A 22,288-nucleotide genomic window follows, 5' to 3' on the forward strand; every position below is an offset into this window, starting at 1 on the left:
AGGGGGTATGGAGGGAAGGCAGGTACAGGGTTCTGAGTTGGATGATCAGCCATGATCATACTGAATGGCGGTGCAGGCTCGAAGGGCCGAATGGCCTACTCCTGCACCTATTTTCTATGTTTCTGTGTGTGGGGGGGGGGCGGTGGAAGAGGTTCATCAGGGTACTGCCCGGATTTGGGGGCGTATGAGCTAGGACAGGGTTAATACTGGTGTCCTCTGCAGCGCGAAGAAACACAGGGGGATCTCGGGGGTCCCCGTCCACGGACCGCTCAAGTTGACGAGCAGGGCGGGGGGTTGGGTGGGTGGGATTGTGTTCGAGAGCCGTGAACTAACGTTCCAGCTCTACGAAACCCGGGTGGGACCTCCCTACGCGATTCCCTGGTCCATTATCCTTGCAAGCGGAACAGGGTGCTACGCCTCCTTCCTCACCACCAGCCGGGGCCCCGAACAGCCCTTCCAGGCAAGGCGACACTTCGCCCGTGAGTCTGCTGGGGTCACATCTACTGCGTCCTGTGCTCCCGGGGCCGCCTCCTGTGTATCAGTGAGACCCGACGTAGATCGGGAGACCGCCTACACCCCGTCCACCAGACCAAGTGGGATCTCCCAGCGGCCGCTCATTCTAATTCCACTTCTCATCCCCAATCCGATATGTCCATCCCTGGTCTCCTCGGGATAAGGCTGGCTGCCTGGATTAGAGAGGGTGCAGAGGAGATTCACCGGGATGCTGTCTGGATTAGAGAGGGTGCAGAGGAGATTCACCGGGATTAGAGAGGGTGCAGAGTAGATTCGCCGGGACGCTGCCCGGACTAGGGAGGGTGCAGAGGAGATTCACCAGGATACTGCCTGGATTAGAGAGTATGTTTTCCGAGGAGAGGTTGAGCGAGCTCGGGCTTTTCTCTTTGGAGCGAAGGAGGAAGAGAGGTGACCTGATAGAGGTGTACAAGATGATAAGAGGTGACAGCCAGAGACTTTTTCCCGAGGGAGAGTGGAAATGATTAATACGAGGGTGCATAATTTCTCGGTGATCGGAGGAAAGTATCGGGGGGGATATCAGAGGTGGGTTTTTACACACAGAGAGTGGGGGGTGTCTGAAACGCCCTGTCAGGGGTGGTGGTGGAGGCAGGTACATTCGGGGCATTTCAGACACTCTGGGATAGACACATGGGTGACAGGAAAATGGAGGGTTATGTCGGAGGTAAGGTTTAGATTGGTATTAGAGTAGGGCAAAGGGTCGGCAGAATATTGTGGGCTGAAGGGCCTGTACTGTCTACGTTTTATGGAGAACACAGGTTCCAAAAAGTTCGTGTCGTTGCTAACAGTGAAGGCAGTTATCAAGATTTACAGTGGGATCTCAATTGTCCCGGGAAGTGGGCCAGGCAGTGGCAAATGCAGTTTAATTGAGGTGGGGTGAGTGCATTATGGGTCAACAAAGCAGACTTTCACAGTGAACTATCGGGATTGTTGTGGAACAGAGGGACCCAGGGGTACGGGGACACGGTTCCCTGAAAGTGGAGTCACGGGTAGACGGGGACCCCGGGGGGCGTTGTGGAACAGAGGGACCCAGAGGTACGGGGACACGGTTCCCTGAAAGTGGAGTCACGGGTAGACGGGGACCCCGGGGAGTGTTGTGGAACAGAGGGACCCAGGGGTACGGGGACACGGTTCCCTGACAGTGGAGTCACGGGTAGACGGGGACCCCGGGGAGCGTTGTGGAACAGAGGGACCCAGGGGTACGGGGACACGGTTCCCTGAAAGTGGAGTCACGGGTAGACGGGGACCCCGGGGTGGGTCGTGGAACAGAGGGACCCAGGGGTACGGGGACACGGTTGCCTGACAGTGGAGTCACGGGTAGACGGGGACCCCGGGGAGCGTTGTGGAACAGAGGGACCCAGGGGTACGGGGACACGGTTGCCTGACAGTGGAGTCACGGGTAGACGGGGACCCCGGGGAGCGTTGTGGAACAGAGGGACCCAGGGGTACGGGGACACGGTTCCCTGAAAGTGGAGTCACGGGTAGACGGGGACCCCGGGGTGGGTCGTGGAACAGAGGGACCCGGGGGTACGGGGACACGGTTCCCCGACAGTGGAGTCACGGGTAGACGGGGACCCCGGGGAGTGTTGTGGAACAGAGGGACCCAGGGGTACAGGGGACATGGTTCCCCGAAAGTGGAGTCACGGGTAGACAGGACAGTGAAGGAGGCGTTCGACACGCTGGCCTTCATCAGTCAGGACACTGAGTACGGGAGTCGGGGGGGGGGGTCACGTCCCAGTCGTACGAGACGTCGGTGAGGCCGCGCTGGGAGTACGGTGTTCGGTTTTGGTCACCCCCGCTGTGGGAAAGATGCCGCTGAGCTGGAAAGAGTGCGGAGGGAGATTTATGAGGATGTCGCCGGGAGTCGAGGGACTGAGTTACGGAGAGAGGTCGGGCAGGTCGGGCAGGTCGGGACTTTATTCCTTGGAGCGTAGGGGTGACCTTACAGAGGTGTGTCAAACCACGAGGGGCACAGATAGGGTGAACGTGCACAGACTTTTCCCCAGGGTCGGGGAATCGAGAACCAGAGGGATCAGGTTTGAGGTGAGGGGGGAGAGAGGTTTAATAGGGACCCGAGGGGGAAATTTTTCACCCAGAGGGTGGTCTGCATATTGTAGGAGCTGCCAGAGGGAGTGTTCGAGGCAGGTACATAGACACATAGAAACCCTACAGCTCAATACAGGCCCTTCGGCCCACAAAGCTGTGCCGAACATGTCCCTACCTTAGAAATTACAAGGCTTCCCCATAGCCCTCTATTTTCCTGAGCTCCATGTACCTATACAAAAGTCTCTTAAAAGACCCTATCGTATCCCCCTCCAGCACCGTTGCCGGCAGCCCATTCCACGCACTCACCACTCTCTGAGTAAAAAACTTACCCCTGACATCTCCTCTGTACCTACTCCCCAGCACCTTAAACCTGTGTCCTCTCGTGTTAGCCATCTCAGCCCTGGGAGAAAGCCTCTGACTATCCACACGATCAATGCCTCTCATCATCTTATACACCTCTATCAAGTCACCTCTCATCCCCCGTCGCTCCAAGGAGAAAAGGCTGAGTTCACTCAACCTATTCTCATAAGACATGCTCCCCAATCCAGGCAACATCCTTGTAAATCTCCTCTGCACCCTTTCGATGGTTTCCCCGTCCTTCCTGTAGTGAGGCGACCAGAACTGAGACAGTACTCCAAGTGGGGTCTGACCAGGGTCCTGTATAGCTGCAACATTACAGCTCGGCTCCTAAACTCAAACCCATGATTGATGAAGGACAATACACCGTATGACTTCTTAACCACAGAGTCAACCTGCACAGCAGCTTTGAGTGTCCTATGGACTCGGACCCCAAGATCCCTCTGATCCTCCACACTGACAAGAGTCTTACCATTAATACTATATTCTGCCATCATATTTGACCTACCAAAATGAACCACCTCACACTTATCTGGGTTGAACTCCATCTGCCATTTCTCAGCCCAGTTTTGCATCCTATCAATGTCCCGCTGTAACCTCTGAGAGCCCTCCACACTATCCACAACACCCCCAACCTTTGTGTCATCAGCAAATTTACTAACCCATCCCTCCACTTCCTCGTCCAGGTCATTTATAAAAATCATGAATAGTAGGGGTCCCAGAACAGATCCCTGAGGCACACCACTGGTCACCGATCTCCATGCAGAATATGACCCATCTACAACCACTCTTTGCCTTCTGTGGGCAAGCCAATTCTGGATCCACAAACCAATCTCCCCTTGGATCCCATGCCTCCTTACTTTCTCAATAAGCCTTGCATGGGGTACCTTATCAAATGCCTTGCTGAAATCCATATACACTACATCTACTGCTCTTCCTTCATCAATGTGTTTAGTCACATCCTCAAAAAATTCAATCAGGCTTGTAAGGCACGACCTGCCTTTGACAAAGCCATGCTGACTATTCCTAATCATATTATGCCTCTCCAAATGTTCGTAAATCCTGCCTCTCAGGATCTTCTTCATCAATTTGCCAACCACTGACGTAAGTCTCACTGGTCTATAATTTCCTGGGCTATCTCTACTCCCTTTCTTGAATAAAGGAACAACATCCGCAACCCTCCAGTCCTCTGGAACCTCTCCCGTCCTCATTGATGATGCAAAGATCATCGCCAGAGGATCAGCAATCTCCTCCCTCACCTCCCACAGTAGCCTGGGATACTTCCCGTCCAGTCCCAGTGACTTATCCAACTTGATGCTTTCCAAAAACACCAGCACATCCTCTTTCTTAATATCTACATGCTCAAGCTTTTCAGTCTGCTGCAAGTCATCACTACAATTGCCAAGATCCTTTTCCGTAGTGAATACTGAAGCAAAGTATTCATTAAGTACCTCTGTTATCTCCCCCCGGTTCCATACACACTTTCCCACTGTCACACTTGATTGGTCCTATTCTCTCACGTCTTATCCTCTTGCTCTTCACACACTTATAACCATATAACAATTACAGCACGGAAACAGGCCATCTCGGCCCTTCTAGTCCGTGCCGAACTCTTACTCTCACCTAGTCCCACCGACCTGCACTCAGCCCATAACCCTCCATTCCTTTCCTGTCCATATATCTATCCAAGTTAACTTTAAATGACAACATCGAACCTGCCCCAACCACTTCTCATTCCACACAGCTACCACTCTCTGAGTAAAGAAGTTCCCCCTCATGTTACCCCTAAACTTTGGCCCTTTAACTCTCAACTCATGTCCTCTTGTTTGAATCTCCCCCGCTGTCAATGGAAAAAGCCTATCCACGTCAACTCTGTCTATCCTCCTCATAATTTTAAACACCTCTATCAAGTCCCCCCTCAACCTTCTATGTTCCAAGGAATAAAGACCCAACTTGTTCAACCTTTCTCTGTAACATTAGCGACACTCGGACAGGGACACGGATAAGGAAGGTTTAGAGGGATACGGTGGTCCGTCTGTGGAAGGAGCTGCCTGGGGAAGTGGTCGAGGCAGGTACATTAGCGACACTCGGACAGGGACACGGATAGGGAAGGTTTAGAGGGATACGGTGGTCCGTCTGTGGAAGGAGCTGCCTGGGGAAGTGGTCGAGGCAGGTACATTAACGACCCTCTGACAGGGACACAGATAGGGAAGGTTTAGAGGGATACGGTGGTCCGTCTGTGGAAGGAGCTGCCTGGGGAAGTGGTCGAGGCAGGTACATTAGCGACACTCGGATAGGGAAGGTTTAGAGGGATACGGTGGTCCGTCTGTGGAAGGAGCTGCCGGAGGAAGTGGTCGAGGCAGGTACATTAGCGACACTCGGACAGGGACACGGATAGGAAAGGTTTAGAGGGATACGGTGGTCCGTCTGTGGAAGGAGCTGCCGGAGGAAGTGGTCGAGGCAGGTACATTAGCGACACTCGGACAGGGACACGGATAGGAAAGGTTTAGAGGGATACGGTGGTCCGTCTGTGGAAGGAGCTGCCGGAGGAGTGGTCGAGGCAGGGACATTAGCGACACTCGGACAGGGACACGGATAGGAAAGGTTTAGAGGGATACGGTGGTCCGTCTGTGGAAGGAGCTGCCGGAGGAAGTGGTCGAGGCAGGGACATTAACGACACTCGGAGAGGGACACGGATAGGGAAGGTTTAGAGGGATACGGTGGTCCGTCTGTGGAAGGAGCTGCCTGGGGAAGTGGTCGAGGCAGGTACATTAACGACCCTCGGACAGGGACACGGATAGGGAAGGTTTAGAGGGATACGGTGGTCCGTCTGTGGAAGGAGCTGCCTGGGGAAGTGGTCGAGGCAGGTACATTAACGACACTCGGACAGGGACACGGATAGGGAAGGTTTAGAGGGATACGGTGGTCCGTCTGTGGAAGGAGCTGCCTGGGGAAGTGGTCGAGGCAGGTACATTAACGACCCTCGGACAGGGACACGGATAGGGAAGGTTTAGAGGGATACGGTGGTCCGTCTGTGGAATGAGCTGCCTGGGGAAGTGGTCGAGGCAGGGACATTAACGACCCTCTGACAGGGACACGGATAGGAGAGGTTTAGAGGGATACGGTGGTCCGTCTGTGGAAGGAGCTGCCTGGGGAAGTGTGGTCGAGGCAGGTACATTAACGACACTCGGACAGGGACACGGATGGGGAAGGTTTAGAGGGATACGGTGGTCCGTCTGTGGAAGGAGCTGCCGGGGGAAGTGGTTGAGGCAGGGACATTAACGACACTCGGACAGGCACACGGATAGGGAAGGTTTAGAGGGATACGGTGGTCCGTCTGTGGAAGGAGCTGCCTGGGGAAGTGGTCGAGGCAGGGACATTAACGACCCTCTGACAGGGACACGGATAGGAGAGGTTTAGAGGGATACGGTGGTCCGTCTGTGGAAGGAGCTGCCTGGGGAAGTGGTCGAGGCAGGTACAACACTCGGACAGGGACACGGATAGGGAAGGTTTAGAGGGATACGGTGGTCCGTCTGTGGAACGAGCTGCCTGGGGAAGTGGTCGAGGTAGGGGCATTAACGACCCTCTGACAAGGACACGGATAGGGAAGGTTTAGAGGGATACGGTGGTCCGTCTGTGGAAGGAGCTGCCTGGGGAAGTGGTCGAGGCAGGTACAACACTCGGACAGGGACACGGATAGGGAAGGTTTAGAGGGATACGGTGGTCCGTCTGTGGAAGGAGCTGCCTGGGGAAGTGGCCGAGGCAGGGACATTAACGACCCTCGGACAGGGACACGGATGGGGAAGGTTTAGAGGGATACGGTGGTCTGTCTATGGAATGAGCTGCCTGGGGAAGTGTGGTCGAGGCAGGTACAACAATCGGACAGGGACACGGATAGGGAAGGTTTAGAGGGATACGGTGGTCCGTCTGTGGAAGGAGCTGCCGGGGGAAGTGGTCGAGGCAGGTACAAGAACGACACTTGGATTGGACACTCTGGAAGGTTACTGGACAGAAGAGACCGGCTCGGGCTGGGGAGCAGTTCCCACGCGGTGGGACTCCCGGCCGATTCGACGGGAAGCAGGGGGAGGGGGAGAGTTACTGAGGGTGGGGTGGTGGAATCACCAACGCGGCTCGATGCCCACCTGGCCTCCTCCGCCTCGCGAGCCGGCGCGACGCCGATATCGTTGCCCCCTTCCGCGGTCGGACCATCCGGCGAGGCCGCCTCGTAGTCAGGCCGCCCCAGGCCGGTCGCCTTCGTCCTCAGAACCTCCAGTCGCTCCTGCGGGGGACCGGGGGGGGTGAGTGGGTGCAGGAATATTCGTCCGCAAGTCGTCGGAAGGCAGTGGGGGTCTCCCGCAGTCCGGGAGAAATGTTCGGGTAGGACACACACCGTGACTGGTGGGGAGGGTGTCGAGGGACAGGGGGACTTGGTGTACGAGGGTGGGACACACACCGTGACTGGTGGGGAGTGTCGAGGGTCAGGGGGATAGTACACGAGGGTGGGACACACACCGTGACTGGTGGGGAGGGTGTCGAGGGACAGGGGGACTTGGTGTACGAGGGTGGGACACACACCGTGAACGGTGGGGAGTGTCGAGGGTCAGGGGGATGGTACACGAGGGTGGGACACACACCGTGAACGGTGGGGAGTGTCGAGGGACAGGGGGATGGTACACGAGGGTGGGACACACACCGTGACCGGTGGGGAGTGTCGAGGGTCAGGGGGATGGTACACGAGGGTGGGACACACACCGTGAACGGTGGGGAGTGTCGAGGGACAGGGGGATGGTGCACGAGGGTGGGACACACACCGTGAACGGTGGGGAGTGTCGAGGGTCAGGGGGATGGTACACGAGGGTGGAACACACACCGTGAACGGTGGGGGGTGTCGAGGGACAGGGGGACCTCAGTGTATGAGGGTCGGACACAAACCGTGACTGGTGGGGAGTGTCGAGGGACAGAGCGATGGTACATGAGGGTGGAACACACACCGTGAACGGTGGGGGGTGTCGAGGGACAGAGGGACGATGGGAGTCGTACGAGACGTCGGTGAGGCCGCGCTGGGAGTACGGTGTTCGGTTTTGGTCGCCCCCGCTGTGGGAAAGATGCCGCTGAGCTGGAAAGAGTGCGGAGGGAGATTCACGAGGATGTCGCCGGGACTCGAGGGACTGAGTTACGGAGAGAGGTCGGGCAGGTTGGGACTTTATTCCTTGGAGCGTAGGGGTGACCTTACAGAGGTGTGTAAAACCACGAGGGGCACAGATAGGGTGAGTGTTCACAGTCTTTTCCCCAGGGTCGGGGAATCAAGAACCAGAGGGCACAGGTTTGAGGTGAGAGGGGAGAGAGATTTAATAGGGACCCGAGGGGCAACTTTTTCACCCGGGGGGTGGTCTGTCTGTGGAAGGAGCTGCTGGAGGGAGTGGTCGGGGCAGGGACATTAACGACACCCGGACAGGGGCACGGATAGGGAAGGTTTAGAGGCGAAGATGGGTTCTCACCTGAGTGGAAATGAGGGAGGTTACCCACTCTCGGCGGGATTCGCGACTGGGGCACTGGAACACGTGGGCAGACACCAGGCACTGCAGATCACTGATGTACATCAAGAGGAAGGATACTGCACAGGAACATCCAAAATGGTCACGGCAAGTGTGTGATGGGACGGTGCGGAGGGAGATTCACTCTGTGTCTGACCCCGGGAGTGTGTGATGGGACGGTGTGGTGGGAGATTCACCCCCTGTCTGACCCCGGGAGTGTGTGATGGGACGGTGTGGAGGGAGATTCACTCTGTGTCTGACCCCGGGAGTGTGTGATGGGACGGTGCGGAGGGAGATTCACTCTGTGTCTGACCCCGGGAGTGTGTGATGGGACGGTGCGGAGGGAGATTCACTCTGTGTCTGACCCCGGGAGTGTGTGATGGGACGGTGTGGAGGGAGATTCACTCTGTGTCTGACCCCGGGAGACTGTGATGGGACGGTGTGGAGGGAGATTCACTCTGTGTCTGACCCCGGCAGTGTGCGATGGGACGGTGCGGAGGGAGATTCACTATGTGTCTGACCCCGGGAGTGTGTGATGGGACGGTGTCGAGGGAGATTCACTCTGTGTCTGACCCCGGGAGTGTGTGATGGGACGGTGTAGAGTGAGATTCACTCTGTGTCTGACCCCGGGAGTGTGTGATGGGACGGTGTGGAGGGAGATTCACTCCGTGTCTGACCCCGGGAGTGTGTGATGGGACGGTGTGGAGGGAGATTCACTCCGTGTCTGACCCCGGGAGTGTGTGATGGGACGGTGTGGAGGGAGATTCACTCTGCGTCTGACCCCGGGAGTGTGTGATGGGACGGTGCGGAGGGAGATTCACTCTGTGTCTGACCCCGGGAGTGTGAGATGGGACGGTGCGGAGGGAGATTCACTCTGTGTCTGACCCCGGGAGTGTGTGATGGGACGATGCGGAGGGAGATTCACTCTGTGTCTGACCCTGGGAGTGTGTGATGGGACGGTGCGGAGGGAGATTCACTCTGTGTCTGACCCCGGGAGTGTGTGATGGGACGATGCGGAGGGAACTTACTTTGATCTCTGAGCTCTCTCACGACGAGCTTGTCGAGAACCAGGGGCTGGCGGATGACTTTGGCCTTTTTACTCTTCTTGAGTGTTTTGGTGATGAGGAAGATGTCCGTGAGGAGCAGACAGTGAACATCGATCTAAATAAAGTTGGAGAGCTTTGTGAGACAACGGGAGAGAGGGAGGGAGATGGAGTGTGTGTCACAGAATACGGGCCACAGAGAGGTGGACTGGCAGAGATGGTGGCGGCTGGAGGGAGAGGGAGACACACACACGAAAACACGAGTGACTTCAGCAGATGCCGGAAATCCTGAGCGATGCAGACAGGAAGCTGGAGAAACTCGGCAAGTCAGTCGGTGTCCGTGACAAAGGAAGCGAGACGGGAGCCAAGGACGGGGATGACTGTCCGGGAATGCACGGCCCACTGAAATCTCCGCTGTGCTCCCACGCCGTGATCCCAGAGGGAGACAGGGATATTGTTAAAGGGGGGGTGGAGAGAGAGCGAGAATAGGGCAGCGGAGGGGTGGGGGGAAGTGAGATGGTTGGGGGTGCGAAAGGAGGACGTGAGGGGGAGAGCAAGATAAAGTGGTGAGGGGGGTAAGAGACAGAGAGAGGGATATTGTCAAAGAGGGAGGGGAGGAGAGGGGGAGGGAGAGGGAGGGGAGGGGGAGGACAGACAGTGGGGGAAGGGGAGGAGAGAGGGGGAGGGGAGGAGAGAGGGGGAGGGGAGGAGAGGGAGGGGAGGAGAGAGAGGGGGAGGGGGAAGAGAGAGTGGGGGAAAGGGGAGGAGAGAGGGGGAGGAGAGAGGGGGAGGAGGAGGAAAGAGAGGGGGAGGGGAAGGAGGGGAGGAGAGAGAGAGAGGAGAGGGGGAGGACAGACAGTGGGGGAAGGGGAGGAGAGAGGGGGGGGGGAGGGGAGGAGAGGGGGAGGGGAGGAGAGGGGGAGGGGAGGAGAGGGGGAGGGGGAGGGGAAGGAGGGGAGGAGAGAGAGAGAGGAGAGGGGGAGGACAGACAGTGGGGGAAGGGGGAGGAGAGAGCGGGAGGAGAGAGGGGAGGGGGAGGGGAGGAGAGGGGGAGGGAGAGGGAGGGGGAGGAGCGAGACGGAGGGGAGGAGAGAGAGTGGGGGAGTGGGAGGACAGAGAGGGGGAGGGGAGAGGGGGAAGGGGAGGTGGAGGGGAGGACAGATAGGGGGAGGGGAGGACAGAGAGGGGGAGGGGGACGGGAGGAGAAAATGGAGGGAGGGGGAGGAGAGTGGGGGAGTGGGAGGACAGAGAGGGCAAGGGGGAGGAGAAAGAGGGGGAGGGGGAGGAGAGAGAGGGGGAGGGGAGGAGAGAGAGGGGGAGGGGAGGAGAGAGAGGGGGAGGGGAGGAGAGAGACGGGGAGGGGGAGGGGAGGAGAGAGGGGGAGGGGGAGTGGGAGGACAGAGAGGGGGAGGGGAAGGAGAGGGGGAGGGGAGGAGGGGGAGGGGGAGTGGGAGGACAGGGGGGGAGGGGAGGAGAGAGAGGGGGAGGGGGAGTGGGAGGACAGAGAGGGGGAGGAGAGAGAGGGGGAGGGGAGGAGGGGGAGAGGGAGTGGGAGGACAGGGAGGGGGAGGGGAGGAGAGAGAGGGGGAGGGGGAGTGGGAGGACAGAGAGGGGGAGGGGAGGAGGGGGAGGTGGAGTGGGGGGGAGGAGAGGGGGAGGGGAGGGGTGTGGGACAGAGAGGGGGAGGGGGAGGTGAGAGAGGGGGAGGGGGAGGTGAGAGAGGGGGAGGGGAGGAGAGAGAGAGGGAGGGGGAGGGGGAGGGGGAGGTGAGAGAGGGAGACAGAGAGAATGCTCCAGCTTGGGGTGCGGGGGGAAGCGAGGAGGGGACAAGACAAAGCAGACAGAGACTCACACCGATGGGAAAGATGTGTGTGGGCCAGAGAGGGGGAGACGGCCGCCTCTTCCACTCCTCTCCCCATCCCCTCCCTCTCCCGTCGCGCTAGAGTGGGACGGAGAGAGCCACATCACCTTCTCTCCATATCCCCCACCCCACCCCACCACATCCCCTCCCTGTCCGTCCGTCCGTTTCCCGCTGGGGGTCCGAGAGGCGCCCACCTTACTGTCCCGGCTCTCCCTCATCCGCAGATGCCCCGCCAACACCAGGCCCCGAACGCAGTCCGGCCCGCAGCCCGCCACCGGCTGCAACAGATCGAAACGCGAGAACTCCTGGAGGTGCTGCCGAGGCAAGAGGGGGCAAAGCTGGTCAGAGGTTCACGTCCCGGGGCAGATCCCAGTCTGTCACCCGCTCCCGGGGATCAGTTATTCTATATATACACCCCCCGAACCCCTGATTAGATCCCAGTCTGTAACCCCCCCGGGGATCTGTTATTCTATATATAAACCCCCTGAACCCCTGGATTAGATCCCAGTCTGTCACCCGCTCCCGGGGATCAGTTATTCTATATATAAACCCCCTGAACCCCTGATTAGATCCCAGTCTGTCACCCGCTCCCGAGGATCTGTTATTCTATATATAACCCCTCAAACCCCTGGATTAGATCCCAGTCTGTAACCCGCTCCCGGGGATCTGTTATTCTATATATAAACCCCCCGAACCCCTGGATTAGATCCCAGTCTGTAACCCGCTCCCGGGGATCTGTTATTCTATATATAAACCCCCCGAACCCCTGGATTAGATCCCAGTCTGTCACCCGCTCCCGGGGATCAGTTATTCTATATATACACACCCCCAAACCCCTGGGTTAGATCCCAATCTGTAACCCACTCCCGGGGATCTGTTATTCTATATATACACACCCCCAAACCCCTGGATTAGATCCCAGTCTGTAACCCCCCCGGGGATCTGTTATTCTATATATAAACCCCCCCGAACCCCTGGGTTAGATCCCAGTCTGTAACCCACTCCCGGGGATCTGTTATTCTATATATACACACCCCCAAACCCCTGGATTAGATCCCAGTCTGTAACCCCCCCGGGGATCAGTTATTCTATAGATACACACCGCCGAACCCCCGGATTAGATCCCAGTCTGTAACCCACTCCCGGGGATCTGTTATTCTATATATACACCCCCCCCGAACCCCTGGGTTATATCCCAGTCTGTAACCCACTCCTGGGGATCAGTTATTCTATATATAACCCCCCCCCCCGAACCCCTGGGTTAGATCCCAATCTGTAACCCACTCCCGGGGATCTGTTATTCTATATATACACCCCCCGAACCCCTGGGTTAGATCCCAATCTGTAACCCTCTCCGGGGATCTGTTATTCTATATATACACACCCCCAAACCCCTGGATTAGATCCCAGTCTGTAACCCCCCCGGGGATCTGTTATTCTATATATAAACCCCCCCGAACCCCTGGGTTAGATCCCAGTCTGTAACCCACTCCCGGGGATCTGTTATTCTATATATACACACCCCCAAACCCCTGGATTAGATCCCAGTCTGTAACCCCCCCGGGGATCAGTTATTCTATAGATACACACCGCCGAACCCCCAGATTAGATCCCAGTCTGTAACCCACTCCCGGGGATCTGTTATTCTATATATACACCCCCCCCGAACCCCTGGGTTATATCCCAGTCTGTAACCCACTCCTGGGGATCAGTTATTCTATATATAACCCCCCCCCCGAACCCCTGGGTTAGATCCCAATCTGTAACCCACTCCCGGGGATCTGTTATTCTATATATACACCCCCCGAACCCCTGGGTTAGATCCCAATCTGTAACCCACTCCCGGGGATCTGTTATTCTATATATAAACCCCCCGAACCCCTGGATTAGATCCCAGTCTGTAACCCACTCCTGGGGATCTGTTATTCTATATATACACACCCCCGAACCCCTGGATTAGATCCCAGTCTGTAACCCCCCCGGGGATCAGTTATTCTATATATAAACCCCCCGAACCCCTGGATTAGATCCCAGTCTGTAACCCACTCCTGGGGATCAGTTATTCTATATATACACCCCCCGAACCCCTGGGTTAGATCCCAATCTGTAACCCACTCCCGGGGATCTGTTATTCTATATATACACACCCCCGAACCCCTGGATTAGATCCCAGTCTGTAACCCACTCCCGGGGATCAGTTATTCTATATATAAACCCCCTGAACCCCTGATTAGATCCCAGTCTGTAACCCCCCCGGGGATCAGTTATTCTATATATAAACCCCCCCGAACCCCTGGATTAGATCCCAGCCTGTAACCCCCCCCCGGGGATCAGTTATTCTATAGATACACACCGCCGAACCCCCGGATTAGATCCCAGTCTGTAACCCACTCCCGGGGATCTGTTATTCTATATATACACCCCCCCCGAACCCCTGGGTTAGATCCCAGTCTGTCACCCGCTCCCGGGGATCTGTTATTCTATATATACACACCCCCAAACCCCTGATTAGATCCCAGTCTGTAACCCCCCCGGGGATCAGTTATTCTATAGATACACACCGCCGAACCCCCGGATTAGATCCCAGTCTGTAACCCACTCCCGGGGATCTGTTATTCTATATATACACACCCCCCGAACCCCTGGGTTAGATCCCAGTCTGTCACCCGCTCCCGGGGATCTGTTATTCTATATATACACACCCCCGAACCCCTGGATTAGATCCCAGTCTGTAACCCCCCCGGGGATCAGTTATTCTATAGATACACACCGCCGAACCCCCGGATTAGATCCCAGTCTGTAACCCACTCCCGGGGATCTGTTATTCTATATATACACACCCCCCGAACCCCTGGGTTAGATCCCAGTCTGTCACCCACTCCCGGGGATCTGTTATTCTGTATATACACACCCCCGAACCCCTGGGTTCGATCCCAGTGTGTAACCCACTCCCGAGGATCTGTTATTCTATATATAACCCCCCAAACCCCTGGATTAGATCCCAGTCTGTAACCCGCTCCCGGGGATCTGTTATTCTATATATACACCCCCCCCCGAACCCCCGGATTAGATCCCAGTCTGTAACCCCCCCGGGGATCTGTTATTCTATATATACACACCCCGAACCCCTGATTAGATCCCAGTCTGTAACCCCCCCGGGGATCTGTTATTCTATATATACACCCCCCGAACCCCTGGATTAGATCCCAGTCTGTAACCCCCCCGGGGATCAGTTATTCTATAGATACACACCGCCGAACCCCCGGATTAGATCCCAGTCTGTAACCCGCTCCCGGGGATCTGTTATTCTATATATACACTCCCCGAACCCCCGGATTAGATCCCAGTCTGTCACCCGGTCCCGGGGATCTGTTATTCTATATATACACACCCCAAACCCCTGAACCCCTGATTAGATCCCAGTCTGTAACCCACTCCCGGGGATCTGTTATTCTATATATACACACCCCCAAACCCCTGGGTTAGATCCCAGTCTGTAACCCGCTCCCGGGGATCAGTTATTCTATATATACACACCCCCAAACCCCTGGATTAGATCCCAGTCTGTCACCCACTCCCGGGGATCTGTTATTCTATATATAAACCCCCCGAACCCCCGGATTAGATTCCAGTCTGTAACCCACTCCCGGGGATCTGCTATTCTATATATACACACCCCCAAACCCCTGGGTTAGATCCCAGTCTGTAACCCACTCCCGGGGATCTGTTATTCTATATATACACACCCCCAAACCCCTGGGTTAGATCCCAGCCTGTAACCCACTTCCAGGGATCAGTTATTCTATAGATACACACTGCCGAACCCCTGGATTAGATCCCAGCCTGTAACCCACTTCCAGGGATCAGTTATTCTATAGATACACACCGCCGAACCCCTGGATTAGATCCCAGCCTGTAACCCACTCCCGGGGATCTGTTATTCTATATATAATCCCCCCAAACTCCTGGATTAGATCTCAGCCTGCCTGGGATCAGTTATTCTATATATAAACCCCCCGAACTCTGGATTAGAACCCAGCCTGTAACCTACTCCCAGGGATCTGCTATTCTATATATAAACACCCCTGAACCCCTGGATTAGATCCCAGTCTGTAACCCCCCCGGGGATCTGTTATTCTATATATACACACCCCGAACCCCTGATTAGATCCCAGTCTGTAACCCCCCCGGGGATCTGTTATTCTATATATACACCCCCCGAACCCCTGGATTAGATCCCAGTCTGTAACCACCCGGGGATCAGTTATTCTATAGATACACACCGCCGAACCCCCGGATTAGATCCCAGTCTGTAACCCGCTCCCGGGGATCTGTTATTCTATATATACACTCCCCGAACCCCCGGATTAGATCCCAGTCTGTCACCCGGTCCCGGGGATCTGTTATTCTATATATACACACCCCAAACCCCTGAACCCCTGATTAGATCCCAGTCTGTAACCCACTCCCGGGGATCTGTTATTCTATATATACACACCCCCAAACCCCTGGGTTAGATCCCAGTCTGTAACCCGCTCCCGGGGATCAGTTATTCTATATATACACACCCCCAAACCCCTGGATTAGATCCCAGTCTGTCATCCACTCCCGGGGATCTGTTATTCTATATATAAACCCCCCGAACCCCCGGATTAGATTCCAGTCTGTAACCCACTCCCGGGGATCTGCTATTCTATATATACACACCCCCAAACCCCTGGGTTAGATCCCAGTCTGTAACCCACTCCCGGGGATCTGTTATTCTATATATACACACCCCCAAACCCCTGGGTTAGATCCCAGCCTGTAACCCACTTCCAGGGATCAGTTATTCTATAGATACACACTGCCGAACCCCTGGATTAGATCCCAGCCTGTAACCCACTTCCAGGGATCAGTTATTCTATAGATACACACCGCCGAACCCCTGGATTAGATCCCAGCCTGTAACCCACTCCCGGGGATCTGTTATTCTATATATAATCCCCCCAAACTCCTGGATTAGATCTCAGCCTGCCTGGGATCAGTTATTCTATATATAAACCCCCCGAACTCTGGATTAGAACCCAGCCTGTAACCCACTCCCAGGGATCTGCTATTCTATATATAAACACCCCTGAACCCCTGGATTAGATCCCAGCCTGTAACCCACTCCCAGGGATCTGTTATTCTATATATAAACCCCCTGAACCCCTGGATTAGATCCCAGACTGTAACCCACTCCCGGGGATCTGTTATTCTATATATAAACACCCCTGAACCCCTGGATTAGATCCCAGCCTGTAACCCACTCCCAGGGATCTGTTATTCTATTTATAAACCCCCCGAACCCCTGGATTAGATCCCAGCCTGTAACCCACTCCCAGGGATCTGTTATTCTATTTATAAACACCCCGAACCCCTGGATTAGATCCCAGCCTGTAACCCACTCCCGGGGATCTGTTATTCTATATATAAACCCCCCGAACCCCTGGATTAGATCCCAGCCTGTAACCCACTCCCGGGGATCTGTTATTCTATATATAAACCCCCCGAACCCCTGGATTAGATCCCAGCCTGTAACCCACTCCCGGGGATCTGTTATTCTATATATAAACCCCCCGAACCCCTGGATTAGATCCCAGCCTGTAACCCACTCCCGGGGATCTGTTATTCTATATATAACCCCCCCCCCGAATCCCTGGATTAGATCCCAGTCTGTAACCCACTCCCGGGGATCTGTTATTCTATATACATCACCCCCCCCGAACCCCTGGATTAGATCCCAGCCTGTAACCCACTCCCGGGGATCTGTTATTCTATATATAAACCCCCCCCCCCGAATCCCTGGATTAGATCCCAGCCTGTAACCCACTCCCGGGGATCTGTTATTCTATATATACCCCCCCCCCCGAACCCCTGGATTAGATCCCAGCCTGTAACCCACTCCCAGGGATCTGTTATTCTATATATAAACCCCCGAACCTCTGGATTAGATCCCAGCCTGTAACCCACTCCCAGGGATCTGTTATTCTATAGATACACACCGCCGAACCCCTGGATTAGATCCCAGCCTATAACCCACTCCCGGGGATCTGTTATTCTATATATAATCCCCCCAAACCCCTGGATTAGATCTCAGCCTGCCTGGGATCAGTTATTCTATATATAAACCCCCCGAACTCTGGATTAGAACCCAGCCTGTAACTCACTCCCGGGGATCTGTTATTCTATATATAAACACCCCTGAACCCCTGGGTTAGATTCCCAGCCTGTAACCCACTCCCAGGGATCTGCTATTCTATATATAAACACCCCTGAACCCCTGGGTTAGATTCCCAGCCTGTAACCCACTCCCAGGGATCTGCTATTCTATATATAAACACCCCTGAACCCCTGGATTAGATCCCAGCCTGTAACCACTCCCGGGGATCTGTTATTCTATTTATAAACCCCCCCGAACCCCTGGATTAGATCCCAGCCTGTAACCCACTCCCAGGGATCTGTTATTCTATTTATAAACCCCCCGAACCCCTGGATTAGATCCCAGCCTGTAACCCACTCCCAGGGATCTGTTATTCTATTTATAAACCCCCCGAACCCCTGGATTAGATCCCAGCCTGTAACCCACTCCCAGGGATCTATTATTCTATATATAAACCCCCGAACCCCTGGATTAGATCCCAGCCTGTAACCGACTTCCAGGGATCAGTTATTCTATATATAAACACCCCTGAACCCCTGGATTAGATCCCAGCCTGTAACCCACTCCCGGGGATCTGTTATTCTATATACATCACCCCCCCCGAACCCCTGGATTAGATCCCAGCCTGTAACCCACTCCCAGGGATCTATTATTCTATATATAAACCCCCGAACCTCTGGATTAGATCCCAGCCCGTAACCCGCTCCCGGGGATCCGCCCCGCCACGATCTCACCTGATCTACCTCCTCACTAATTCCATCCACCACCTCGTAGGTTCGGAGACTGTCCGCCAGCTCCAGCAGTCGGTTCCGCTCGGCCCTGATGTGCATCTGCGAGTCGATCGATCGTATGAAGGTATCGATGGTGTTAATCTGTCGAAGGGAACCAGATGGATTACCACTCGATCGCGTCAGGTTACCGATCGCGTTGATCTGTCACGGGATGGGTTGTGTTGGCGAGAGATCCGGTGGTCTCTGCGGCAGGTCAGCAGAGGGCACTTCGGCCCACAGTCTTGTGCTAACCCATTAACCCACTCAAATACCATTGAACCCATCTTTCTGACACCCAGGTGTCCAACCCAGACTCTGTCAGATGTGGGGTACCGCAAGGCTCAGTGCTGGGACCCCAGTTGTTTACAATATATATTAATGACTTGGATGAGGGAATTAAATGCAGCATCTCCAAGTTTGCGGATGACACGAAGCTGGGTGGCAGTGTTAGCAGTGAGGAGGATGCTAAGAGGATGCAGGGTGACTTGGATAGGTTGGGTGAGTGGGCAAACTCATGGCAGATGCAATTTAATGTGGATAAATGTGAAGTTATCCACTTTGGTGGCAAAAATAGGAAAACAGATTATTATCTGAATGGTGGCCGATTAGGAAAAGGGGAGGTGCAACGAGACCTGGGTGTCATTATACACCAGTCATTGAAAGTGGGCATGCAGGTACAGCAGGCGGTGAAAAAGGCGAACGGTATGCTGGCATTTATAGCGAGAGGATTCGAGTACAGGAGCAGGGAGGTACTACTGCAGTTGTACAAGGCCTTGGTGAGACCACACCTGGAGTATTGTGTGCAGTTTTGGTCCCCTAATCTGAGGAAAGACATCTTTGCCATAGAGGGAGTACAAAGAAGGTTCACCAGATTGATTCCTGGGATGGCAGGTCTTTCATATGAAGAAAGACTGGATGAACTGGGCTTGTACTCGTTGGAATTTAGAAGATTGAGGGGGGATCTGATTGAAACGTATAAGATCCTAAAGGGATTGGACAGGCTAGATGCAGGAAGATTGTTCCCGATGTTGGGGAGGTCTAGAACGAGGGGTCACAGTTTGAGGATAGAGGGGAAGCCTTTTAGGACCGAGGTTAGGAAAAACTTCTTCACACAGAGAGTGGTGAATCTGTGGAATTCTCTGCCACAGCAAACTGTTGAGGCCAGTTCATTAGCTATGTTTAAAAGGAAGTTAGATATGGCCCTTGTGGCTACAGGGGTCAGGGGGTATGGAGGGAAGGCTGGGTTCTGAGTTGGATGATCAGCACCTATTTTCTATGTTTCTATGTTTCTATGTCCCTAATCTACCTGCCTCCTGACAGGGCAGTTATCAACCCCCCCAGACACCGTTCCCTCACTCCCTCCCGGACCGTTCCCCCCTCATCCCCTCCCACAGCGTTCCCTCATCACCCCCTCCCACACCACTCCCTCCTCAACCCCTCCCGCAGCGTTCCCTCCTCACCCCCTCCCACACCGTTCCCTCATCACCCCCTCCCACACCACTCCCTCCTCAACCCCTCCCACACCGTTCCCTCCTCACCCCTCCCACAGTGTTCCCTCCTCACCCCCCCACAGTGTCTGCTCCTCACCCCCTCCCACACCGCTCCCTCCTCACCCCCTCCCACAGTGTTCCCTCTTCACCCCCTCCCGGACAGTTCCTCCCTCATCCCCTCCCGGACCGTTCCCTCCTCACCCCCTCCCACAGCGTTCCCTCTTCACCCCCCCCACAGCGTTCCCTCATCACCCCCTCCCGGACAGTTCCCCCCTCATCCCCTCCCGCAGCGTTCCCTCATCACCCCCTCCCACACCGTTCCCTCATCACCCACTCCCACACCGTTCCCTCATCACCCCCTCCCACAGTGTTCCCTCCTCACCCCCTCCCACACCGTTCCCTCCTCACCGCCTCCCACACCGTTCCCTCCTCACCCCCTCCCACACCATTCCCTCATCACCCCCTCCCACAGCGTTCCCTCCTCACCCCCCCCACACCGTTCCCTCCTCATCCCCTCCCGGACCGCTCCCTCCTCACCCCCTCCCACACCATTCCCTCATCACCCCCTCCCACAGCGTTCCCTCCTCACCCTCCCACACTGTTCCCCCCTCATCCCCTCCCGGACCACTCCCTCCTCACCCCCTCCCACAGTGTTCCCTCTTCACCCCCTCCCGGACAGTTCCCTCCTCACCCCCTCCCACACCGTTCCATCCTCTCCCCCTCCCACACCGTTCCCTCCTCACCCCCTCCCACACCGTTCCCTCCTCACCCCCTCCCACACCGTTCCCTCATCACCCCCTCCCACAGCGTTCCCTCATCACCCCCTCCCGCACCGTTCCCTCCTCACCCCCTCACATACCGTTCCCTCATCACCCCTCCCACACCGTTCCCTCACCCCCTCCCGGACCGTTCCCTCATCACCCCCTCCCACACCGTTCCCTCCTCACCCCCTCCCGCACCGTTCCCTCCTCACCCCCCCCACACCGTTCCCTCCTCACCCCCTCCCACACCGTTCCCTCCTCACCCCCTCCCGCACCGTTCCCTCATCACCCCCTCCCACACCGTTCCCTCCTCACCCCCTCCCACACTGTTCCCTCCTCACCCCCTCCCACACCGTTCCCTCACCCCCTCCCACAGCGTTCCCTCATCACCCCCTCCCACACCGTTCCCTCACCACCTCCCACACCGTTCCCTCCTAACCCCCTCCCACACCGTTCCCTCATCACCCCCTCCCACACCGTTCCCTTCTCACCCCCCCCACACTGTTCCCTCCTCACCCCCTCCCACACCATTCCCTCACCCCCTCCCGGACCGTTCCCTCCTCACCCCCTCCCACACCGTTCCCTCCTCACCCCCTCCCACACCGTTCCCTCCTCACCCCCTCCCACACCGTTCCCTCATCACCCCCTCCCACACCGTTCCCTCCTCAACCCCTCCCACACCGTTCCCTCCTCACCCCCTCCCACACCATTCCCTCACCCCCTCCCGGACCGTTCCCTCCTCACCCCCTCCCACACCGTTCCCTCCTCACCCCCTCCCACAGTGTTCCCTCCTCACCCCCCCACAGTGTCCGTTCCTCACCCCCTCCCACACCGCTCCCTCCTCACCCCCTCCCACACCGTTCCCTCCTCACCCCCCCCACACTGTTCCCTCCTCACCCCCTCCCACACCGTTCCCCCCTCACCCCCTCCCACACCGCTCCCTCCTCACCCCTTCCCACACCGTTGCCTCTCACCCCCTCCCGCAGCGTTCCCTCCTCACCCCCTCCCGGACAGTTCCCTCCCCACCCCCTCCCTCATCACCCCTCCCCCTCTCGCCCCCTCCCTCGGCCCCGTACCGTGGCGGAGATGCCGTCCCGGGCCGCCTCCCCCTCGACCCGGCGCAGGACGGCCCGCAGCAGGAGCGGGTAGCGGGTCAGGTGCTGATGGGGTTTGACCAGGGCGTCTCCCAGTCTCATCCGGTGCCCCTGCTTGTGTGTTTCTGCCCACTGGGGGGGGAGAGATACACGGTCACTGTCTGATCCGGGGGGGGGCAGAGAGAGAGAGAGATGGGGGGTCACTGTCTGAGCTGGGGGGGGCAGAGAGAGAGATGGAGTGAGAGAGAGAGATGGGGGGGTCACTGTCTGATCCGGGGGAGTCAGAGAGAGAGGGGGGAGTGAGAGAGAGAGATGGGGGGGGGTCACTGTCTGATCCGGGGGAGTCAGAGAGAGAGAGGGGGGAGTGAGAGAGAGAGATGGGGGGGGGTCACTGTCTGATCCGGGGGGGTCAGAGAGAGAGGGGGGAGTGAGAGAGAGAGATGGGGGGGTCACTGTCTGATCCGGGGGAGTCAGAGAGAGAGGGGGGAGTGAGAGAGAGAGATGGGGGGGTCACTGCCTGATCCGGGGGAGTCAGAGAGAGAGGGGGGAGTGAGAGAGAGAGATGGGGGGGTCACTGTCTGATCCGGGGGGGTCAGAGAGAGAGGGGGGAGTGAGAG

General features: G+C 56.5%; 1 protein-coding gene across 1 annotated transcript in view; it reads right to left on the reverse strand.

Moving 5' to 3' along the window:
• LOC134341785 (pleckstrin homology domain-containing family G member 6-like) overlaps positions 1 to 22,288 on the reverse strand; it is a 65,408-nt gene that overhangs the window by 4,989 nt on the left and 38,131 nt on the right. Inside the window, exons 8-13 of the mRNA XM_063039704.1 lie at positions 21,654 to 21,803; positions 18,291 to 18,428; positions 11,567 to 11,686; positions 9,497 to 9,629; positions 8,433 to 8,548; positions 7,077 to 7,213 (exon numbers count right to left, since the gene is read on the reverse strand). Of these exons, the coding sequence (XP_062895774.1) occupies positions 7,077 to 7,213; positions 8,433 to 8,548; positions 9,497 to 9,629; positions 11,567 to 11,686; positions 18,291 to 18,428; positions 21,654 to 21,803 (794 nt within the window). The remainder of the gene's footprint in view (positions 1 to 7,076; positions 7,214 to 8,432; positions 8,549 to 9,496; positions 9,630 to 11,566; positions 11,687 to 18,290; positions 18,429 to 21,653; positions 21,804 to 22,288) is intronic.

Source organism: Mobula hypostoma, unplaced genomic scaffold (genome assembly GCF_963921235.1).
Source record: "Mobula hypostoma unplaced genomic scaffold, sMobHyp1.1 scaffold_108, whole genome shotgun sequence".
Taxonomy (NCBI): domain Eukaryota; kingdom Metazoa; phylum Chordata; class Chondrichthyes; order Myliobatiformes; family Myliobatidae; genus Mobula; species Mobula hypostoma.